General features: G+C 32.8%; 3 protein-coding genes across 3 annotated transcripts; all 3 read left to right on the top strand.

Annotated features, from left to right (window-relative positions):
* Positions 1-762: 762 nt before the first annotated feature.
* Positions 763-5,760, top strand: LOC120333672 (uncharacterized). Its single transcript, XM_039401004.2, has one exon. It carries the CDS (start codon positions 840-842, stop codon positions 2,148-2,150), a length of 1,311 nt encoding a protein of 436 aa, XP_039256938.2. The 5' UTR covers positions 763-839; the 3' UTR covers positions 2,151-5,760.
* LOC120333671 (transmembrane protein 214-A-like) lies at positions 5,688-15,727 on the top strand. The gene is made up of 17 exons (XM_039401003.2): positions 5,688-5,920; positions 6,176-6,295; positions 6,405-6,487; positions 6,934-6,987; positions 7,152-7,262; positions 7,745-7,853; positions 10,577-10,703; positions 10,869-10,933; positions 11,535-11,635; positions 11,715-11,800; positions 11,989-12,100; positions 12,493-12,605; positions 13,264-13,435; positions 13,876-14,114; positions 14,661-14,829; positions 15,101-15,225; positions 15,434-15,727. The coding sequence occupies exons 1-17, from the start codon at positions 5,815-5,817 to the stop codon at positions 15,585-15,587; spliced, it is 2,046 nt and encodes a 681-aa protein (XP_039256937.2). The 5' UTR covers positions 5,688-5,814; the 3' UTR covers positions 15,588-15,727.
* Positions 15,728-17,559: 1,832 nt separating this feature from the next.
* LOC120334173 (ras-related protein Rab-43-like) lies at positions 17,560-19,639 on the top strand. Its single transcript, XM_039401626.2, has 3 exons — positions 17,560-18,045; positions 18,209-18,386; positions 18,741-19,639. Exons 1-3 carry the CDS (start codon positions 17,854-17,856, stop codon positions 18,992-18,994), a joined length of 624 nt encoding a protein of 207 aa, XP_039257560.1. The 5' UTR covers positions 17,560-17,853; the 3' UTR covers positions 18,995-19,639.
* Positions 19,640-22,065: the final 2,426 nt, after the last annotated feature.

Genomic DNA, 22,065 nt, shown 5'->3' with positions numbered 1-22,065 from the left:
AGGGTGCGTCATGAAGTATGTGCACCAAGATGACACACAACCTGAACACAGTATGTGTACCAGGTTAGGGTGCGTCATGAAGTATGTGCACCAAGATGATGCACAACCTGAACACAGTATGTGTACCAGGTTAGGGTGCGTCATGTCATGTTGGGGTATTTAAAGATGTTGAAGATTATTGATATAAACTCGTGATCATTCCCTACCTATACTGTTTCCTATTAAATTGTTTAAAATTTCAGAGACGCTAATAAATAATAAAAGAAAAATGTTTCCATCTCTTCTGCGCTGTTTCGCGCTCTTCTGCGCTCTTTCCCTCTCTCCTGCGCTCTTCGCGCTCTATTCAGTAAGTAGTAAGACCCATTGCGCAATGCAGGTTTGCTGATTTGTGCGAATATGAAGGCCCAGACTGTCTGGAGAAGGAGAGGTTTTCATTCACTGTTATGATTGATTGATGTCTTTTATATGGGGGCTATTCTCGGAATGGCAGAACTGTGCTGTACTGTAGTATCTTTAAACTACTGAACTGGAGCATTTCAATTAAATACCATTCTCCCATCTCTTCTCCAATATTCTCTCTGTAATTAAGCATCCCGAACTGAAATTTACAGTTTCAACTTATGTCTCTTTACAGGATATCACCTTCGTTTTTTATTTGTTTGTGAAGTCATTATTGGAAATGGAAATAAACTTACTTTTATTGATAGTTACCAATGTGTCATCACATGCCCCTCGAACTGGTATATACTTATATAGCGGTATTATTTTTTATTATATTTTAGTAAGAATTTATGATATAAAGTTAGTGCCACACCTAATATTTGCGAAAAATCGCCAGAATGGAGAGGCGAGATGGTCCTCCTCCTCAATATAGGACTAGAAGAAGGCGAACCAATGCTCTTGGATGTACCTGTGACTGTAACTATGCACGATCCTTGCAAGGTATTTGCAAAGTTGTTCAGATATGCATTATAGGATTAGCGTGGATCATGGTTGCTGCATCTCCGTACTGGAGACCAATCTTTGTCATGGAAGGCATTACATGGCCGTTTCATGTCGTAATGCTTCTTAGCATTTGGGTTTGGCTCTCAACAATTTTCATGTATTGTCTGTTTATGAGCGGATATCATTTATCCCAAAGCCATAAAAATTGGCCAAAAATTGAATTCATTTTCAATATGGTAATGGTGATTATGGTGTTGATAGCAGCGGCATTAGAAGCTGGAAATGTGTGGCGTTGGGATATGAGCAGAGGTAGTGTTCTAACAGGTGGCACGGCTTATTCCTCATACTATCAATATGGATTAAGGCCTGGAATGTCATTTACACAAACTCTAAATTTCAACTCCTATTGTGCTCAGAGGCCGTATGATTGCTCCGATTATTTCAATCTTCTTGCTGGAAATAATTCGTATTACACCAATCATCTTTTTGCTGTCGTACTCTTGATTTTTGGTCTCATCGCATATCTCGTATCAACCTTCTTCGCATGGAGAACGTGGAGAGTATTCGAGCGTGATATGTATAAACCAGGAGAAATGCCGAAACCGACAGTTTGGATGCGTATGCAGTATCGCGTCGAAAAGGCGACGAACCATGTTCGAGATAAGGCAAATAAATTGATGCGTCGCAATGCTGACAACGAAAATGCTGACAGCGACGAAGAAGCCGGTGACGATATACAAGAAATTACAACTATAAAAGAAAACGGAAATGACACACTCGCTGTGGAATCTGGTTTCGAGAAAGAATCATCAAGAAGCGACGGAAGGAGATCTCGTGCACATTCACACATGTCACATCATACATCACACACACACAAATCTTCACATAGCGATAGGAAATCACGCCACACCAGTTCGAGATATGATGAAAATGACCGTTCATCACGGTCATCAAGTAGTCATCATCACAGGCACAAAGATACTGACCAATCCTCGACTGGTCATCGTAGTCACCATAGCACGTCCAAATCCAAGACCATTCATGAAGAAGCACCCCCGCCATACGCAAGTAATGAAGTCCCTCTCATACATGCTCAACCGGTGAGTAAACTACCAAATCTCAGTCTCAAGAAAGGATCCAAAAAAGCGAAAAAGGGGAGTTCACCACCAGTGGATATGTCACCAGTGGCGTCTGTAATGATTTGAGCCATCACGTTAATATGAGAATTACTGAAGTTTATGAGAAAAGCCTGAGATAGTGGAAAATGAACTTTGCTATGTCTGAATGGCGTGGATGGTACATTTTTGTATATGATACAACTTTATACATTTGGTGTTAAACACATTATATCATTTTTATATCAAGTTGGTACTCGTCATTTAATTTTATTCTTTTTTTAATTAACTTGAACATTTTTTGAAGCTACTTATGAGTTGGAAAAATTTGCTGATGAAAAGTGATGCGATATTTGGCCAAGCATGAACTAATCTGAATTTAACAAAAATCACATGTCTTTGTTGGGATGTTTCGACACTTTAAAACGGAAAATCAATCGGAAATTTCATAGTTTCGCAATGCTTTCGGATTTTTCTATGGAAATGACCAAGTTGAGAATATACCGGTACCTGTATTCACTATTTCGTATTAAAGATATTATTTTAGAATAATGAAATAAGAATTTTTTAGTGTTCTATTCCATAATTTTTATAAGAAAACTCATTTTTTGAATATGCTTATCAAAAAAAGCGTTTTTTTTAAGATAGATTTATCAAGTTTATCTGTATTTTAGTATCTGATGACCAAGTTTAATTTTATTTTTTTAGATTTTTAGTTCGCATCGTTCATATTCTGTAAAATAGTGGATTTTTTAATACAATTACCTAATACATATTGTGATTTTTTAACTCACAAAAAACAGGTGCCTTGATTTTTTATTAAAGATGTACATTGTGACTATAACCACCAGGTCCCCCATTTGAAGTTATGAAGAGTTAATGAAATTTACTATTTAAATAAAACTGGTGCTGTTTTTAAAAAGGAATTTTTTTCGATACTGTTTTATCTTCTTTACTATATATTTGGTTTATGCCTGATTCATAGATATGAGATGCTTCATCTATGTTCATTAACTCGTTTTGTTATTGAAAATCCATTTTTGTTTAAGTTTGATTATTAATAAGTACCTTAAATTATTAGTTATTGACCAAATATGATAATCAATAATTCTCATTGTGATTTCAATCTATAAGTTATACCTATTTATAATTTGTACAAATTGATCTCATCATTGTAATGTTTCTCTTGAAGTACCGTAATTATGGTATAAACCTATTCCTGATCAAATTGTGTGCTATTATGAATTTTTATTTTTGTTTATTATGATTTTGGTGCTGTTATTGATTTATTTTTGTATTGTATTCATGTATTTTTGTGAATTTTTTTTTAAACTTTTTTAAACATAACTGACCTGAATCAAGAAAATTGCATTTTGGAGAAAATACTTGCCATTCTCACATTACGCTATATTTTTTTAATATTTTTGATTGTTTACTAATTGTTTGGTTCATTGAGCATCGATTACAGCGAACGTCAGAGTTTAGGTCATGTCATTTTTTGAAACCTAGAATCTAACCAAATTTCATGATTGTCATATACTAGTCATTCCTTATTTACTAACATCCATATAGTACCACAGACCCAAAAATACAGAACTCATGCCATTTGGAAAATATTCTAAAGAGTACATAACTTTTGTGCAAAGTGTCCTAGACTTAGATTGATGAAACTTTTAGGTTTATTAATCATACATAAACAAATCATATCCTAGATGTGATACCAGAATTTAATTGGACAGTCCAAAAATGGTATTTCCAAGTTCAGTTGTTTACAATGCTGCTTACTGGCAGAAATTTTATTTTTAGTTGCAGTATGTTAGGACCTTATTTAAGTGCGGTATTTTCAGATCTTTATCGAGGACTTATGCTCAGCTAAACTTACATAATAATAATGTTAGATGAAATTTTTTTTTCAATTTTTTTATAAATCAATTTGAGTTGAGATTTTTTTCCAGGGTACCGATATTATGTGATTTTCAGCATTTAAAATATATTTTTAAATTAAAATTTATGTTTATATATAACATTGAAGTAGACTTATATCATATATAGCCAACCTTAAAATGTTGATGAAAAATGCCTAAATTATTGGATTTGGTATATTATTCTTTTTCAGTATGACTGATAACTGCTCTTCCCAAGTTTTGTTTGGATTTTTTTTTTTGAATTCCTGTTTTTAGTAAAATCTGTAATTTTTAAAGGAAAATAATAATTTATATATGGTGAAATAAAATTAGTCACTTGCACTCACTCAGAATTAGAGGATACTCATCTTTGAGCAAAGTTGACAACCATTAAAACGCCAATGACTACTGCAACTATATAAACTCATTGTGGTGCGTTACACAACAGTAAATGCTGATTGACTTGAAGTCGGTACAATCTAGAATTTGAATCAATTGTTATATTTAATTTTTTTATTTCCAAGTAATATTTCATTCTATAAATTGTTTTATGTTTGTATCATTGTCATTTCATATCACCATTTTCACTATGATATACAACTTGCACTCTTTTAAAATTGCATGTACTGTCAAATTCATATGATCTTTCATAGTGTGGTACTGGTACATCACTTTTTCTTAAACAAATAATCCTTACCTGAGGAATTTCAGTTCTCAGATACAGCGATTGTTTTTCTATAAATATGTTTACTGTATTAATATTACCAAGTTTCAAATAATATACAGAATGTTTGGAATTTCTAATTAAGATCAATTATTGACATAAAATGGGCCGAATATAGATTTTATTGTTTCGGGGAAAAAACAGTTTCCATTCAACTTCTGCGCTGATTACTATTGAATTTTCAGTGGTTTAAATACTGGATACTGGAATTGTCATTATCGTTACTTAATTTTTTATTTTTTAAAGTTTCCTCTAGACTGCCTGGAGCCCTAAATTTTGAGATATTTTGCTTTCATTACGGCAATCTGCCATGTACGATTGTTATTTCTACCGATACCAGAATTTTGCTATCTGTATATTGAATTATGATATACATACCCGTATATCAAATTGTAGTCATAAAATTTGGAATATCAGTTATCGACTACCGTAACTGCTTTTGTAGAGCCTGATTTTGAGAGAAAAGTACACCATAAGAATGTGATATCATATGATTTAAACTTCCCCTATTTTAACAGCTCAAAATTTGAAATGTTTGCCAAAGGAGGAGTTTTAGACTAGTACCGTTTATACTCTTTTATTACAGTGATTCTCACAACCTTTATTCTCTTGTGGCCTATTCTCAGTGTCAAAAAACATTTTCAACTATCATAAAAATGTTCTGATCATTTATATAAACAATACAGTAAAAGTGTCAATGACCAAACTGATCCTACTTATTCATTTTGCTCATTTATCAACTCGTCAAATTGAACGTCCAAATCTTGGTTCAATTTTAGTCATATATTTTGGCCCATTTCAAAAATCCTCGGGGGCCCACTTGAGAAATACTGCTTCAGGGATTTCGCATTATGTCATGCATCTACTGTTAATTTTTTTTTCCCTTCCACCTACGAGCATGGTATATTGCATCACACATAAAAATGCACATTGATAATGTGAAATTTATTTTTGAATCGTTTTTGTAAAAAATCACATTCATATATTATCATTGTAGTATCTGCCATATATTATTTTCATTTCAATTCATGGTATTTCATTTTCTATAATAAAAATTGTACATTTTTGGTAGGTTTTAAATATATTATCATTTTAAATTATCGTTTTTGTGTGGTGAACAAAAATCATGTCTTCTAATAATCAAAGTTGGGAAAAAGTCGGGAAAACAAAAACAAGCGCGAAAGGACAGAAAAAGGTTTCGGTGGATAAAATGCCAAAAAGTGAGGTGGAAGGTTCGTAAAATAATCGTTTTTTCACTTTTATTTGTATATGTAAATTTACTAGTAAATTTTTAGCATAATGTCAGACAGTCAGTAGTCCAGAACAAATATTAAAGTTTTAGAATTGTTTTATATTTGTTACTTTTTCGAACAATGCTCTGGACAAGCTACTATAATTTGGAAAGACCAGAATTTTTCTGGTTCGACATTGCTTTACCCAGTTTACTACACCTTTTCATTAACAGTCACATTATTGTTCTTTTGCAGTTGAACCTCTGAAAGTTGCAAAATCAATGTTTGATGCCTTTGCTGATAAATCAGGCGGCGGTGGAGGAAACAAAAAACTTCCCTTACAAGATCGATCAAATGCACAATCATCTCCTAAAGGTAACACAAGATTTTTTGAGTTCACATACTTTCCAGTATTACCAACTTTTTTTTATGAATTATTAGATAATACTGACCGAATTTCTTAAATTTATCTTTGTTTTTTCAGGCAAAAATAAACAGAAAAAGAGCAAAAAACCTTCATCTACATCTAGATTCAAATATAACACCTTTGCTGAAGCAATTCACGATGTAAGATTTCATATTTCTTTCCTGCAATTTAAGTTCAAAACTGACACACCAAATTACTGATATTTATGTGTAATAAATCTGCTTTGTATTTCTGCTCATGCATTCAAAAAGATTCATGAATTTTACATTTTAACTGTCATATTGATATGGATAATATTTAATATTAACTCTTTAAAAAATTTACCATTCTAGCTACGAATTTGACATCTTGAATATGTTAAATATTTTAAATAATACTTGACTGACGCTCAGTGAAGTCATTGAACACCTGAGCCCCCCCTCCCCATTTTAGGTCAAAATTGAGCACTTGTCCTTTCTTTTTAACAAACTTGTATGGAAAGTCGTGTATATGATATCCATATCCTGATATATTTTTCATTCCATTTAACAAAGTATATAAAGCAATGTTTTTTTTTGCAACTGAGTGAATCTACTTTTATATGCAGGTATCAGTGGTAGCTGTTTACGAGAAAGCAAATCAGCTAAGGGCACCACATACTGTGAGTCATTTTGTATATATCATTAAACACAAGATGTTTTACAGGCACATGAAACTTTGTTTTAGTATCATGAATGTTTTCAATATGATTGCTTACTGAAGACTGCTTTTTTATTTTTAGTATGATATAGCTATTGCGCAATAATAAATTTTTTTGCCTTTCAGATTTGGCAAAAAGCTGTTGCTCATGACATCAATGAAACAATTTCTTGTGCCGATGAGAGTCCGGCGTTATTGGAAAAAGATTTGGATTATCCCCTATCCAAAGTTTCAAAGGTATGTGTGTATGATTGCTACTATCTCAAAACTTGAAGACACATTTTTATGAGAAGTATAAAAATGTTATGGTCGTTGTGAAAAAAACAAGTTTTTTGTAACCTACCGGTAGATACTTTTTTCAACAACCTCAGTTATAGCAAACTGATTCTGGATTCCAGACTTGTCAAACAATTCACATACAAACACTCATCCAACAAAGAAATAATAAATTAAATTCTGCCCGCATTTTCGATTTGAGTGGCATTTGATGAGGCTGTCAGAAAATCTATATTGGGCTATTTTTTATTATTATTTAAACTGGATGGCTATGCATACCAATGCCCTAAGAACCCAAATTTTGATTTCAGAAAATTGGAAGTTTTATTATTAATAATGAATATTCATGTCCTATGACTGTTATCACATACAAAATCTTAAATTCATATTATTTCTTTATATTGCTTGTATTAAATTTAAATTCGTTTAATTTTACTTTTCAGCCAATATACGCCATGCTTTACAAACTGTTCGTAGATGAAACTTCTGATGTTGTTAGACAACTTCTTTTCGAACATTGTGTTGGTTCTATGATTGATTGCATGATTAGAGGTTAGTATATGTCATTGAGAAGTCAAATTTTCAATTAAAATGGAGAGGTAATGTGAAAGATTGTGTAAAATTGTAAGTAAGTTTTTGAAACTCACAATTTTTCACTTTTTTTTGGTGAATTTTCACATTTTCACTCCTAACATGGCACTGTATTGTCAGCCAGTGATACATGGATAGCTTCTATTTTGGTAAGACCGAACTAAACCCACGTTTTCCAGCCTCCAGTCGGACCAGGTAGCTGATACAGTCTAATTTGGCAATTAGTAACCCCCCCCCCTCTCCCTTTAAAAAATTCTTGGATACACTCCTGTGTGCGATGCTTAATCTTTGACACTAACATAGTTAAAATCTAATTTATTCAGTACACTAGTTCATTAATAGAGGGCTCAAGACATTGGTGTGATCAAAATTATCTAAAACAATCGTTTCAATTAATTCATTATTCAAATAAAATAATTTATAACTTATTAGACTAGATAATAAAAATTAGGATATGTAAACGAAATCTCGATACCAAAGTTTCGTAGACGTTTCCTGTTGTTTATAGCGTTAACAAAACAAGCTATTTCATTAAAATACCGGAATAATATTGCACTGCATTATATAGCCTTGGGGCATAGAACTAGTAATGTCGCAATCAATATCATTGTGTAGTATTATTTTATCTTATTTAACTACGGGCCACACTTGTTCGCTATATAAATATCTGTAATCCTCAATTAATGTTTATCATATCACTTATATAAAAGTGTATTAGGTTTCAGGGAATTACTATATTATCCTATGGCTTCCTGGAATTTTGTTGGCCATATGGTGGTATACCCAGAAATAGAATTATAGTAGTGCTAGTCAAAAATGAATTCGGTTTAAATTCTATTATATTCAATATTTTGAGTTTATAATTTTTTTCAAATGAGTTAGAAGAGTTTTATTTAAAAAATTATTTTTAATAATCAATTTGGAAAATTTGAAACAGCTTTATTATTATATTACCCATTGTTTTTTTTTAAAACTGGGTGTGCATGTATTAGCATATTCATAATTGTCTGTCTTATTTTGTCATTATTAATAAGAGGTAAAATGATAGAATAAATATTGGAAAAAATACACCTCTGTAATTTTATCTTCCTAAAAATTTCAGTAACTTTGTAAAAATGTATGAAATGTTGCTGTTTCCCAACATTGATTGATTATTTGGAATTCGTTGATTTATGTTGTAATGTCGATATTTTTAGAACTGGCTTGCAATAACACTTGCAAGTTTATGCCACGTAAGACGAGACAATTGTTATGACATAATACTTTAGGTGCATTCACTTTATCAAAAATATGCTAACTTTGTAAAGTCTTATGATGCCTGTATTTCGCAATTCTAACTGTTGTACATGACTGAATTAATCTGAAACAAGGAGAAAAATTCTATAATACTAAGCCACAGATGGCAAATTGATAATATATGCTTGTTCAGAAAAAAATTTGTCTTGCATGATATGTGATTCAAGAGTCTTATTGCATACTAACACAAATATATTATTGTAATGTAATGTTAGTGCTTATCAATATATAGAGTAATCCCTGTGTATGTTTTGGAAATGCACAGAACTTGCTGTTAAACAATGACTTATTCGTTTTCTATTTTCCACTGTTCCAGAAACAAACTAAAGGCCTTTTTAGTTTTATTATGAGGCATTGCTCAGAATGACGATTTAAAAATGAAGTTATTTGATAGAATATCGAATCCTGTCAATTTGAACATTCTGTTCATGCTACGCTATTAGATTCTCTTTATGCTTCATTAAATATCTATGTAATGGCATCTGTCTATGTTATTGTTGTTTTATTATATATGTGGTAAAGTTTGATAGCTCATCTCTCATTCTGTGTCATTTTGAAAGTACTTGACTCGAGTGTTTTGTAATAACAATATTGCGAAATATGCCACAGATCACTAAAGTTGATTGTGACAACTCGACTTTTGAATTGTTTTCACAAATGAATCATGACTGTAAATTGTAATGAAGATAATTTTGTGAATGAAAAACAATGGGTGTTTGATTGTTTCATCAGAGTGTAGGTGTTAACTTACACATTTTTGTTTATAAACACCAAGGTCAAAGGTTATATAAAAGTGTTTCCATATTTTATAGAAAGTGTTCCCATGAATTAAAATAAAACAGTACAATTCTGAGTGACGTATTGAGTTCCATATGACTCAAAAGAACTTTTAAAAACAATATACAGTAATAAGCCCCTAGCAACTTCTTCCATCTAAACTGAAAACTTAAAACTGATTGGTTCGTCCACCCAACAACAACAATAATTTAGCCTGGCGGTTAAATTGGTAAATTTAATTGTGTTGGCATCTTATATTAACATCTAAAGTTCCAATTAATCCAATGCCTCTGCATTTTACCCAGGGTGTAAAAAATTATGTGGCACTGCCGAACCGTGAAGATTCTGGCTATTTCAAATAAAAGTAACTCCTTACATATTGTGAGATAACTGTGTCTACTTGTTTGGGGCCTTGTTCTGAGCAAAGGCATGAAAAGTGTGTAATATAAAAAAACTTGATCGCATTAATTGGTCTGGATTTTCTTTTAAATTGGCCTTGAAGCATTACTTGACTTGTGCATGAATGGGTTCCATAAATATTAGATAGGTCTACTATATTTTTTATTTTACAAATAAGGAAAAGTAGAATTATTGTCTTATCACACTTTCAGATCAGCCAACATGGGGTTATCGTCTCTGTATTCAAGTCTTGGCACACGGAGCACCAAAGGTTTGCATCCCACCAAAATATCAGAGAGAAGTGGAGAAAATGACAGCGATGGTAAATACTCCAAAAAGGTAAATAATTAAAAAATTTTCAGAAATATTTTTAATATGTTAACAAGGTTGCAATGTGTTTTTTGCAAGGTGAAATTTTCTGTTGTTATATATGACCTACTGCCTTTTTTTATTTTTTTTTACTAAATTCATTAATTGTCACACAAGCCTTATCTCTATATCCAGGTGTCTTGCATATATGTGGGCTCTTGGACAAGTTGGCACTAATGATCCTCAATGTGGAATGAAAGGTCTGTTATTTTTATCAAAGAATATTCATAAAAATTGGCTATCTGTTTTTAAATTCCTATTTTATCTGAAATGATTTGTTATATAGATATATACTGATAATTTATTTCTATTTATTTTCAATTGTCTATTTTGCAATTCAACCATAGTATAAATCTATATGGTCCAGTTCTTGTCATTCTAGTAATCATATGTACTTTTCTCAGAAATCGTGCACATCTCTGCTTTACTAAGCAAATTATCTTAATAATATTTATGGTCGATTTTGTTGCATTTGGAATTACATCGTTTTTTGGACGCATTGGAATATTTTTGTTTCGATATTGCCTATCCGATTCTAACCTGAGATGTGTATTATGTGATACTAACACCATCAATTCTAACTAACACTTTAACATCTAAGCATCGAAACCACGATGTATGTGCAGGCTTTTTTATATTATATAAGTTCCAAATAAGTCTTGGAATATGCAATAATGAACATTCAAAGCACTGAAATTAACCATCTTCCACAATAGAATAGATGCATTAAATTTCCTAACGAAGTGCTAATTTTGATTACAGTCTTGGACATTTTAATAAAAAATTATCTCTCATTTTTAGTGTGGTTGAACATGATGTTGCCAATGATTAAAGTAAAGAATGTTGCTGCATATGTTGTACATTATCTTGAACATTTACTCTTCTCTTCTAAAGATCCAGTGGTATGTCACATCAGTTATTTCTTCCATGTTATATATATAATGATTTTACTATATTGAAATTTTTTCTGTTTTGATATAGGCTCGTTTGTCTGGTTCAATAGACGCAGAAAAATTCATGGAAATCATGAAATGGACTTTCGATCCTACGACTGGTCTTGCATCAATGTGAGTACGGTAATATATTCTTGTTTGAAAAAATCTGGGAGTAGTTTACTGACACAAGTGGCATGCCTCCCAGAGTTTCACAAACTAGGCCCTCGGGCCACTCTTGGGGGCCATAGAACTGTTCTCTGGGGCCATGTTCATTAGGTACCAATAATAAATTTCAAAATTTTGATATTTTTCGGTTCCAGACATCGTGACAGATTGCAGGAACAACACAGGCCTATTCGTCTTATTGCAACTGGAAACGCAAAAACGAAAGTAGCGTTGTTCGAAACTTTTTTGAAAACTCCACCTGAAGAGGTTGGTTACCAAAATTTATGAATGTTATTTATAAAATGGTAATGCATGATTTTGACCAAAAGGAACCTAATATAAAAATATCATCATTCATATTATGCTACATCTCGCAATGGAATACTCAGATTGGGTTCACAGGTTCGTCCCTTGAATCGAGGGATATTTATGTTTGAGAGGAATGTCGGATACCATTACTGGTTTGTTCTTACCCCTGTTCTATAATTACTTAAACCTGAACAGAACTAAATATCAAATTTGGCTTCATTTTAAAAAAAAATTCAACAATGTCAATATTAGAGACAATAATAGCAATTGTAGTTTTGTTAATTTATACATCTTTTTAAAATATTTTTGATATAATTATATTTGTTTTTACTGTTACTTTCATTTTCCAGATTGCTCAATTCAGACCCCAACTTTTGGACATTATATTTGAGTGCATGCAAGGTACCCCAAACTGTTTTAAAAAGTGGAGAGAATTATATCAAACGTCGCTTCCTCAGACAAGGTGAGCTGTTTATTTATGAGTTTCTTCTTCAAAAAAACAAAGCTGTTGGTCATTCTTGTATTATAAATCAGGTTGTTCGACTAGATTAGAAATGAAATTGTTCTCTGCAAAGTACCAGCTGCAGATATACAGTGTTACCCAAAAACAAAACCTATGAATTTCATAACAAATAAAAAAAAATAAACAGTTTATAGTCAAACATTATCCATGGTACTACATATTATAGCTCGTCCTATTCTTGTACCATGAATATGAATTGGTATGTTTGCTGACCACACCTGCCTACATGATAATAGGTGACATATTTGTTTGAGTGGGCGGGAAAATTGTAATGTTTGATAGTTTGCATTGTGTTGTAAATCTAATAATATGATTACAAAAATAATGTTTCCAATTAAGATTATGATTCTAAAAATTGTATTCGAAAAATTGCAAAAACGCATAAATTTCTTGATTTCTATGAAAATAAAGAAAATTTATATAACTCTTTTTATTTGTGTATAATTGTACCCGGAAGTTTTAGTAATCTAGGAAGTTTTGCACATAAGTTGTGTTCTCTCAAATGCTTTAATATTCATTTTTTATTCCATGCGTATTCGTGATCTTTCCTATAATGTACTTACTACACGGATAGACTTATTATGGTAACTTTTCTCAGGATGCTGCTGGAATATCTGGAAGAAAATTGGGTTCAAGCTGTTTACAAGTTACCACCAAAACATTTTATGGAAACAATTCGTGCCTTCTGTATTACTAATGCTGACGAAGCTGCAAAGTCTTCGCCTATGACATCTGTATCTGATTTTAAACCTGTGAATAGGTTATGCAAGGTAGATTCCATGATTTTCTCGATTATCCTGTGGTTTTTGTGTGTTCGCTCGAAAACAAACTATGGCTGCAGTTATCTAAAACTATGCTTTGTCAAGTTAAAAGTGTTTCAGTTAAGCTTATACTGTTTTCCAATGATTTCATTTTGGATGATTAGAATTAGCATTTAAATTACCAACGCTCCAGAAGTATGTGTACCAATATGCCAATACACCTACCTTACATCAAGTTGTGTAAAGGGACTGAAACCTATGGCCAAAGGGTATATTCACATGCCTAACACAGACAGTTCCCAAACTTGAATAGAACTAAAATAAGGAATGAAATTATGGCCTAACCTGGTACACATACTATGGGAGTACCGTTCATTCATTTCATACTGTTATCTGTGGCAACCAGTACTCTAGTCTGGATGTATTCATAACATTCTCCGTTATTTCAGCATATGAATCAAAAACTTGAAACAAAATCGAGCCGGACGCTCTCAATCTGCACTCATATAGTTCTTCCTATTTTGTTTGCACTTACTGCTATCGCAGTTGGCTTTTTCGTGTTCGACGTTCGCACTCAAGGTGGAGTTTATAAATCTGTCACCTATAGGACTTTGGATGATACCGGTACATTGAAATTCCTCAATCAAATTTGGGCGAAAATTTCAACTGTGTTGCAGCATGTTACAAAGTGAGTACACAAAGTTTCGTTGAAAATTACAGAGCAATGCTCAAATATATTGGCCATAAAACAGGAATCCTAAAATTAAAATATCGAAATTTTGGGGGAAATAACAGTTTCTGCTGAAAATTTGAAATTGATTAGGGTATCAGTTTCAGATTTTTTCACATTTTTTGTCAAAAATTGTCAAAAAAAACCTACATTTTAAAAAGTTCATTCCATTAAAGTGCTTTTTTTATTGTTGACTAAATACATATTTCTGTTGTATTGTGTCGAGGTAAAAAATATACTGTTGAAATTATTACACTGCCCATTAAATTAATCGTATGACAAGCAAAATTCAATTCTAGCAATACCTGAATATCTGAAATAGTAAATATCAATGGCTGTTCCCTCATTTGTTTTTCAATTCACATTAAATTTGATATTTTTATATACCAGTATATGTTTCCTAATGTTTTCTAGTATTGTTAACAAAGGACAGTATTCCGTTTGTATTCTGCTGGGTGAATAGGTGCGCTTAAAATTGATATATATGTTTTCTATTTTTTACAGGTGGCTGCAAGATAATGTACCATACTATTGGAATCGTGCTGCTGATATACTGGGTCCGTATTTCTCATATGTTGCTGCATTGCTCAAAAATTTCGTCAATTGGCTTTTAGAAGTGACCGCACCATTGAGAACTCTTATTGGAGAATATACGAAAGCAGGCTTGGTTCTGGTAGGTTTGTCATATCTCTGGATAAAGAGATTTTTTTTTGGTTTCAATTCATCACTCTACTGATTTTATCCATTGGTCTCGAATTTTCATACCTTTGCGAATTTTTGAAAAATAGCATTGCTGATCAAGCACATCACATATATTTTCCTATACAGTAATTGTTTGTTTTATATGTGGACATATACGGGCAGCGTACGTATTATATGTCAAAAATAGCATATGTCTTGTATTATATCAATTTGTGAAGTAACTGAACGTTTTGCTTAAACAGTGTGAAAGTTTTCTACAAAAGTTGACAATAGCATTGAACAAGCTATCGGTAGAATTGAGGCCATCACTGCTTGCTTTACAGACTTGGATTGATGCAAAAGCTCTTGCAATTTACTCTTTTATAAGGTATGTTTTGTCATATTTTCCCATAGTAGACATTTTGTATATTGGTATTTGATTACAGGTTTTTTGCCATTGTTGGCAATTTAGAATTTTTGTACTTCATAAAGCAGACAATTTTTTCAGTTCTATTTCACATGAATCAGGAAATTTTTAAATATTTTTCTCTATCAGAATTTTTCGTGAATGTCTATTTAAAATCAATGTTTTTCAGAGGTGAAATGGGTTGGTGTTGCGTGAGGGACGCTGTAGTTGAAAATGCCAAACTTCTTTATGTTCGTTTGGTTGATGTGTGGCTGTTTTTATGGTCATACGTTCTCTATGTCTTCAAAGTCGTGAGTGACTATGTTTCTGGTGAAAACATGTGAAGAGAGAATATATTTTGGATGTCTTCACAGCCAGATGATGCCAAACTACCTACCTTTTCAGGGTTCAACAAAGGTGTCAAAATCCTCAATTCGTTCAAAAAATGAAATATTCGATAAGTGAATAAATTATATGCAGTAAACTTTATTCTATTTTTTTAAATTAGGGATTTTGAGGAATTTCTGGGATGGGGTTTTGGGGACGTATAGGCAGTTTTAATTCGGGCACCTCCTAGATTTTGCCCCATTGAGTATTATTGGATTACCTAAATCGCAATGAGGTATAGAAAACAGCAAAATAAGGTTTATTTGTTTTAGAGTTCCGAACGAAGTAGAAAGTGATATCTTAGTTTAATAAGGAGAGGGGTGTAATTGGATAATAACAATCCTGACATAAAATTTAATTTATTCTAGAAACATGGTCCGTTTTTGGTAACAAAAATGCAGGTAAAAGTTAGCCGAGTGGGAAAAAAGATGATCATAGAATATGGCAGTGTGTGAAAATAGTTTTTAGAAATCTGTTGGTTTTCAATCTTACCATTCTGCGGCGTTTCGATTGAAACTTCAAATAGATTCACTTTCTTGATTCTCTAATGTTGAAATAAACTTATAATTTTGGGTGTCCTCTTGAAAACATTAATGGGTACTCCTGAAGTATGCGCACCAAGATGTCGCACAACCTGAACCCTAACATGGTACACAAACACAACCCGAGTTCAGGTTGTGAGCCATCTTGGTGCGCATACTTCAGGAGGTCCCAGTAATGCAATGCTCAATATATCAACACGGAAGTCGCTAATAATGCCAAATTTAAAAGGGGTCGGGGCACTGACTTTGCTGAAAACATAAGCTGAATAGAAAAATGCTGTTTCCTCTTTAACTAAAACTGGAACGTTAAAATTTTGGGTGAAATACTTCGTCATAGAGGACTTAAATAAAATTGACAAAAAATAGCCTTCTAGTGGCTTAAGCAATTTTTAACTACTACAAATTTCAAAGACGATTTTTTGTCAACAAAAAATGGACGAGAATATCGGTCAGAGACCGAAGACTTATCGATCGAAAGTTAGGGGATCCCCCAAAACAGCGCTCTTACTCCATAGTGACACCTTGTGTCCCATCACTAATTAATTAATAACTCGCTAATTATACAACATAATTCGCCCAAAATCAATAGGCGTTTGGTCCGAGATATGATGAATGCACATGCAAAATCTGGAGCAGATTCAATCTCGTTTTCGTGAGACATCGCGTGCATCTAACAGACATACACACAGACAAATACCTATCAACATACTTACCGATAAAAATCCATCAGTAATAAGTTCTTGTCAAAAAGGATGATGTATATTTTAATGGTTTAAAGCTTTATTTTAATTGAAATTGATACTACCATGTTTCCCCGAAAATAAGACCTAGCCTGAATTTTAAAAATGATTTTAATATAAGCCCTCCCTTAAAATAAGACCTAGTCAATAACGCGAATTTTTTTTTTTCATTTAGTCGATAGCAAGACATCTCTCCTACGCGTTTTAAATGATTGATAATATATGTTTTGCAGTCATTTTGAATAAAAACGTGTTATTTATAAGTAAATCGTAAATGGATATCTGTATTCATATTTTGTATATCTGAAAATCTCGTAATTCACTACTTTGTAATTTTGTTTTTGATAAATATCAAAATATAGGTCATCCCCCGAAAATAAGCCCTAGTTTTTTTTTTTTTTCGGAATAAAATTGAAATAAGACCCAGTCTTATTTTCGGGGAAACACGGTACTGATGCTAAAGTAATGAAATGTACGATGGCAATGGGAATTATATAGCATGGTAAAAGTTAATGATGCACCTGTGTCTAATAATTTAAAAATTTGAGATTTTTCCTCGGTATGTTGATAAGTCACTCAATCTCGCAAACCGTCAGATTTTGCACAGCTCGAAGTCGCACAACCGGTCGGTACCGTGGCGTATCTCCTTATTCGCGAGTCGCGACCTAGCTTCTGACGGTATAACGTGAACTGTAATCTACTTCTCTTTGTTCTGATCGTTTTGAACCCGTGAATACTGATGGTGAGCGAATTCTAATGTTGGATATGTTGTTTGTCCGACCCATAGTATTGAACCAGCAGTTGACGACTTTGTTTGAAGTCCCTACTACCGCCCTGTACCATATTTAGTCAAAAAGTCGAAGCTCGCGACACCAGCCCAAGAAGCTTTTTTACTACTTGCATTGCTGCTTTACCGATACCGGTAAGGTTACGGTAGCAATATGGCGCTGGGTGATTCTGATCCGTTTGATTACCTTTTCAAAATCGTTTTGATTGGTGATGCAGGCGTTGGAAAAACCTGCATTGTACAAAGGTTTAAGACAGGTACTTGGTTAGAAATGCAGGGAAGCACCATTGGCGTTGATTTCTGTATGAAAACGGTGGAAATAGATGGAAAGAAAATAAAACTTCAGGTGAAACTTATTCCTGTATTCGAATTCTAGTCTAACGTGGTTGATACTGTTACAGCACTATTTACAGATTTAAGTGTGCCGGTATTGTACCAGTTTCTTTATTTACGGTACTACCGTACAGGAACAAACCCTAAATTATTGTTTTAACCTTTTTAAATGATAGGTTTGGGATACTGCAGGTCAAGAAAGATTTCGCACAATCACCCAATCCTATTATCGCAGTGCTAATGGAGTATTATGTGCATTTGATGTCACTCAGGAATCATCATTTAAAAATGTATCTAGATGGATGGAAGATATACAAAAGTATTGCTCTTCGGATGTAACAAAAATATTAATAGGTAAGGCATTTCAAACAATAATTCATTTGAATTATAGGATTACTAAATAATGCTGCAAATCCAGGTATCTCTGTATTTGTTTTCTGTTTACTTTTTTGTATTGTTCCGTTTAAGTCATAGAGCCGAAATAAGATGATTGATTGATTTGGTACTTTTGAGATGATGCGAAGACTTTAGGTTGTTATTACCATTTGCTGTATGCAAAATCATAAACTCTTGCTCACAAGTTGACAAACAATGACAAAATAACTATTCAAAAACACGTTGTCACATAAAGAAATGATCTTAAACCCTTAACTATATTTTGATAAAATTGATAACATGCAAACAATTAAATTGTTACTTGTATCACAGGAAACAAAACAGATTTAAAAGAAGCTCGTGCTGTAGATTCTAATGAAGCTCAAAGTGTCGGTGAGTACTGGGGAATGCTGGAATATATTGAAACATCTGCAAAAGACAATTATAACATTGAAGGTGTTTTCCGACGAGTTGCCGCCGAATTGTTAATAAAACACTCTGATTTAGATTTGTCGGGTCAAGGGTCAAATATTGATTTAAACTCGAAAACGAAAACAGTTCATTCATGGAATACTTGCTGTTCGTAAAGCAATGCTAAATATAATATGTATGTTGAATATCATGATATTTTTGATTACTAGTTTGTTTAGTGGTATATGTCTATGACATCATAGTGCAATACATATTGCATAACTTCTCTTGGCAGATTTAAATTCAACCTATCTATCACAGTAACTTTCATTGTAAATTTCGGATATTTAGAAAAATTACATGCAGATAAAAATTACTTAAAATTCTGTGGGATTCATGATTTGTTTTATTCAGAAATATTTCCTCACATGTAATACATAGGTGTACTCCCATAGGGTATGTACCAGGTTAGGGTTAGGCCATAATTTTATTCCAATTTTCCCTATTTTAGTTCTATTACGAGTTTGAGGACTGTCTGTATTGCCAAGTGAATATGCCCCCTGCCCGTAGGCTTCTGTCCCTTTACACAACTTGATGTAAAGTAGGCGAAAAAAATTAGTTGCCTCCATATTGGTACACACACTGGAGCGCCGGTGAAAGTATGTTATGTCTATGCTCAATAAGCTTGAAAATAGTTCAAAGTAATTATTGCCTAATGTCAGTCTGCCTGTTTATTTTCCATTACACAGTATTGATTTTCAATTGACCTTTTTTGTTTGTTTTGAAGCATTGAAGCAGGAACTTAATCATCAATTATTAAAGATGTTCATTTAAAATATGCAAATTTCAATCAATTAATCATTTAATTTATTCATTATATGAAGAGAAAAATTGCAGTAAACTTGACGTTTAGGATTTTCTTCCACGGGTACAATTCTGAGATGATCTGGTCATCCAATTTTGTCCCGTTGCTGTTTTACAGTTTGTTTTTCTAAAATTTAAGTTAAAGATGTTCAAATCCACCATTCATTATGTGTAATATGTGACTGCTATTTTCGTTTGGAAATTTAACTCGTGAATTACGGCATTATCATCTTGTTAGTATGATTATTGTGATCTAACTATTAGAATTCGTGCTTGACAAACTTAACAAAATTAGGTCTATTGCCACTCCTAGATGACTGCGATTCGGTGTTAATGCTTTAACATCTAAACTGCACTCGTTATCTGTTTGCAATGTGATAATTAGTATTGCATCAGTGAAGTTCAGAATTATACATATTCATGTTATGTTTTGTGAAACACTTCGGATGGTCTAACTAACAGTATATGATGAATTTTACAATAAATATACCTTCATCCTCATGCATTTTTATAAGTTAGTTATTTTCTTTAATTTGATTGAATCCATTTTTATTAACAATACCCAACTCTTCAAAACATTAGGAACTTACAAATGGAATAAAAGCAATGACAATTTATAACGAGATCTATAGTTATCCATAGTTTTTCTATGCTGAGCATGGGAAATATTTTTGCAATCCTGAATGAGCGATGTAGCCTAGTTTTTTTTCTGTTGTTTTATTATGTTAAGATCAGCTCGAATTTATGTTCATATAATAATATAGCTCGAATAAAAAACGCCATAAAGAGGTCAGTTCATTTACCTTTTTTATCAATCCTATGGATTAAAATGGGTATCCAGATTTAAAAAGATGAAATTTTTGTTTCAATCATATGTATGCAATTATGTACAAATAGATTTCCGAATAATGAAATGCCATTCAAGTTAATTTACTTTGCTTAGCTTGCCAGATTTTATTGCAAAATTATGTTTTTTTTGATATCTTCAAACTATTTCGAAATTACACTCGTTTTTAGATCAAATTTATTGTGCAGTTTATTTCAACCTCATTTTATCATTGCTATCTTCAATTTTTATTTCAAGTTGCAATCCTAATGAATGTTAATTGAGCAAACTTCTTCAATCCATTTATTTCACAGCTGCTTGGCAATATTTGGTGTAACGTCTGAGTAAGTTATCCAACTTACCTAGAATGTACTCATTTTTGCAGATGGTCAGTTTCTTTTGCTGGCCCATTGTACAATACTGCACTATAATATACATATTTAATGTGTCTCAGGTTTTATTTTAATGAACAATATAACATCATTGTCAAATTTGTTTTTTTTTTATGTGTCTTCTCATTCATCATGGTGGTACTATAGCTTAGCTTAAAAACTATCTAGAAGAGGGGTGGGCAAGTTTTTACACCAGAGGCCAAAAATTTCGCGCACTTAGACTGGCGGGCCATATAAGTGTGACATATAAAGTCACAATTTATAAACAATATTTACAGTCCTGCTGCACACTAACACAAATATATTTCTGTAACGTTCGTCTGACCAAAATCAGACTTCCTCAGACAAGCAGTTTACAACAATGTTGTTGTAAACTGCTTGTCTGAGGAAGTCTGATTTTGGTCAGACGAAACGTTACAGAAATATATTTGTGTTAGTGTGCAGCAGGACTCTTGAATTGCATATTATGGTATTTTATTCCTGCTACAGCATCCTTGCATTACATGCATACGGATCCACTAGCGCAAAGGCATAGAGAAAGGACTGGGAGTTAGTCTCGCGCAACCTCTACTGATCGTAATATTTACAGTGTTGCAAAAGTGGAGAACAATAAGCCTCGTGCCAAAACTAAATTTAACCGCAATCTCAACAAATTCCTTGAGGCTATTTTTATTAACATACGATTTCAGTTTGGTTGCGGCAGCATCAGGCGGGCCAGCTTAAATTACCCAACGGGTCGGATTTGGCCCCCGGGCCGTACTTTGCCCATGTTTGTTCTAGAAGAAACTAATATTCACCGGCCTATCATCTTAGTTCATATGGATATGTGCGAACTCGTTTAATCCCTTACGAGATTGCAATGGTCATTATAAATCCGCGATAAATATAGACGCGTTATTGCAGTTATATGCGCAGTCAGGACTTCCCAGCTTTGTAATTACCTCTAGTCTGGAGTGTCAGGCCATAAAAATATCATCCGAAGTAAATGTGCTACCGGGAACGGATTCTGATGACCGTGTTCTTATCGCTCTCCCAGTTTATACCGAATAACTTTTTGTAATGATTTAGTTTTGTTGACGAAACAAATCTAGAACAGTAATTTCCAAACTTTTTAGAAATCGTTACCCCTAAATCGGAATACCAAAAGCTTAATTACGCCTTATTC

The sequence above is a fragment of the Styela clava genome, chromosome 15 (assembly GCF_964204865.1).
Source record: "Styela clava chromosome 15, kaStyClav1.hap1.2, whole genome shotgun sequence".
Classification (NCBI taxonomy): domain Eukaryota; kingdom Metazoa; phylum Chordata; class Ascidiacea; order Stolidobranchia; family Styelidae; genus Styela; species Styela clava.
This window is presented reverse-complemented; position numbering and strand designations above follow the sequence as displayed.

Bases quoted from the DNA above. Each gene is read 5' to 3' on its own strand.
- LOC120333672 (XM_039401004.2), top strand. From the start codon at position 840: ATGGAGAGGCGAGATGGTCCTCCTCCTCAATATAGGACTAGAAGAAGG.
- LOC120333671 (XM_039401003.2), top strand. From the start codon at position 5,815: ATGTCTTCTAATAATCAAAGTTGGGAAAAAGTCGGGAAAACAAAAACA. The intron at 12,606-13,263 runs GTGAGCTGTTTA...AACTTTTCTCAG, and splicing joins ACGTCGCTTCCTCAGACAAG to GATGCTGCTGGAATATCTGG. The intron at 13,436-13,875 runs GTAGATTCCATG...CCGTTATTTCAG, and splicing joins CTGTGAATAGGTTATGCAAG to CATATGAATCAAAAACTTGA.
- LOC120334173 (XM_039401626.2), top strand. From the start codon at position 17,854: ATGGCGCTGGGTGATTCTGATCCGTTTGATTACCTTTTCAAAATCGTT. The intron at 18,046-18,208 runs GTGAAACTTATT...TTTAAATGATAG, and splicing joins GAAAGAAAATAAAACTTCAG to GTTTGGGATACTGCAGGTCA. The intron at 18,387-18,740 runs GTAAGGCATTTC...CTTGTATCACAG, and splicing joins TGTAACAAAAATATTAATAG to GAAACAAAACAGATTTAAAA.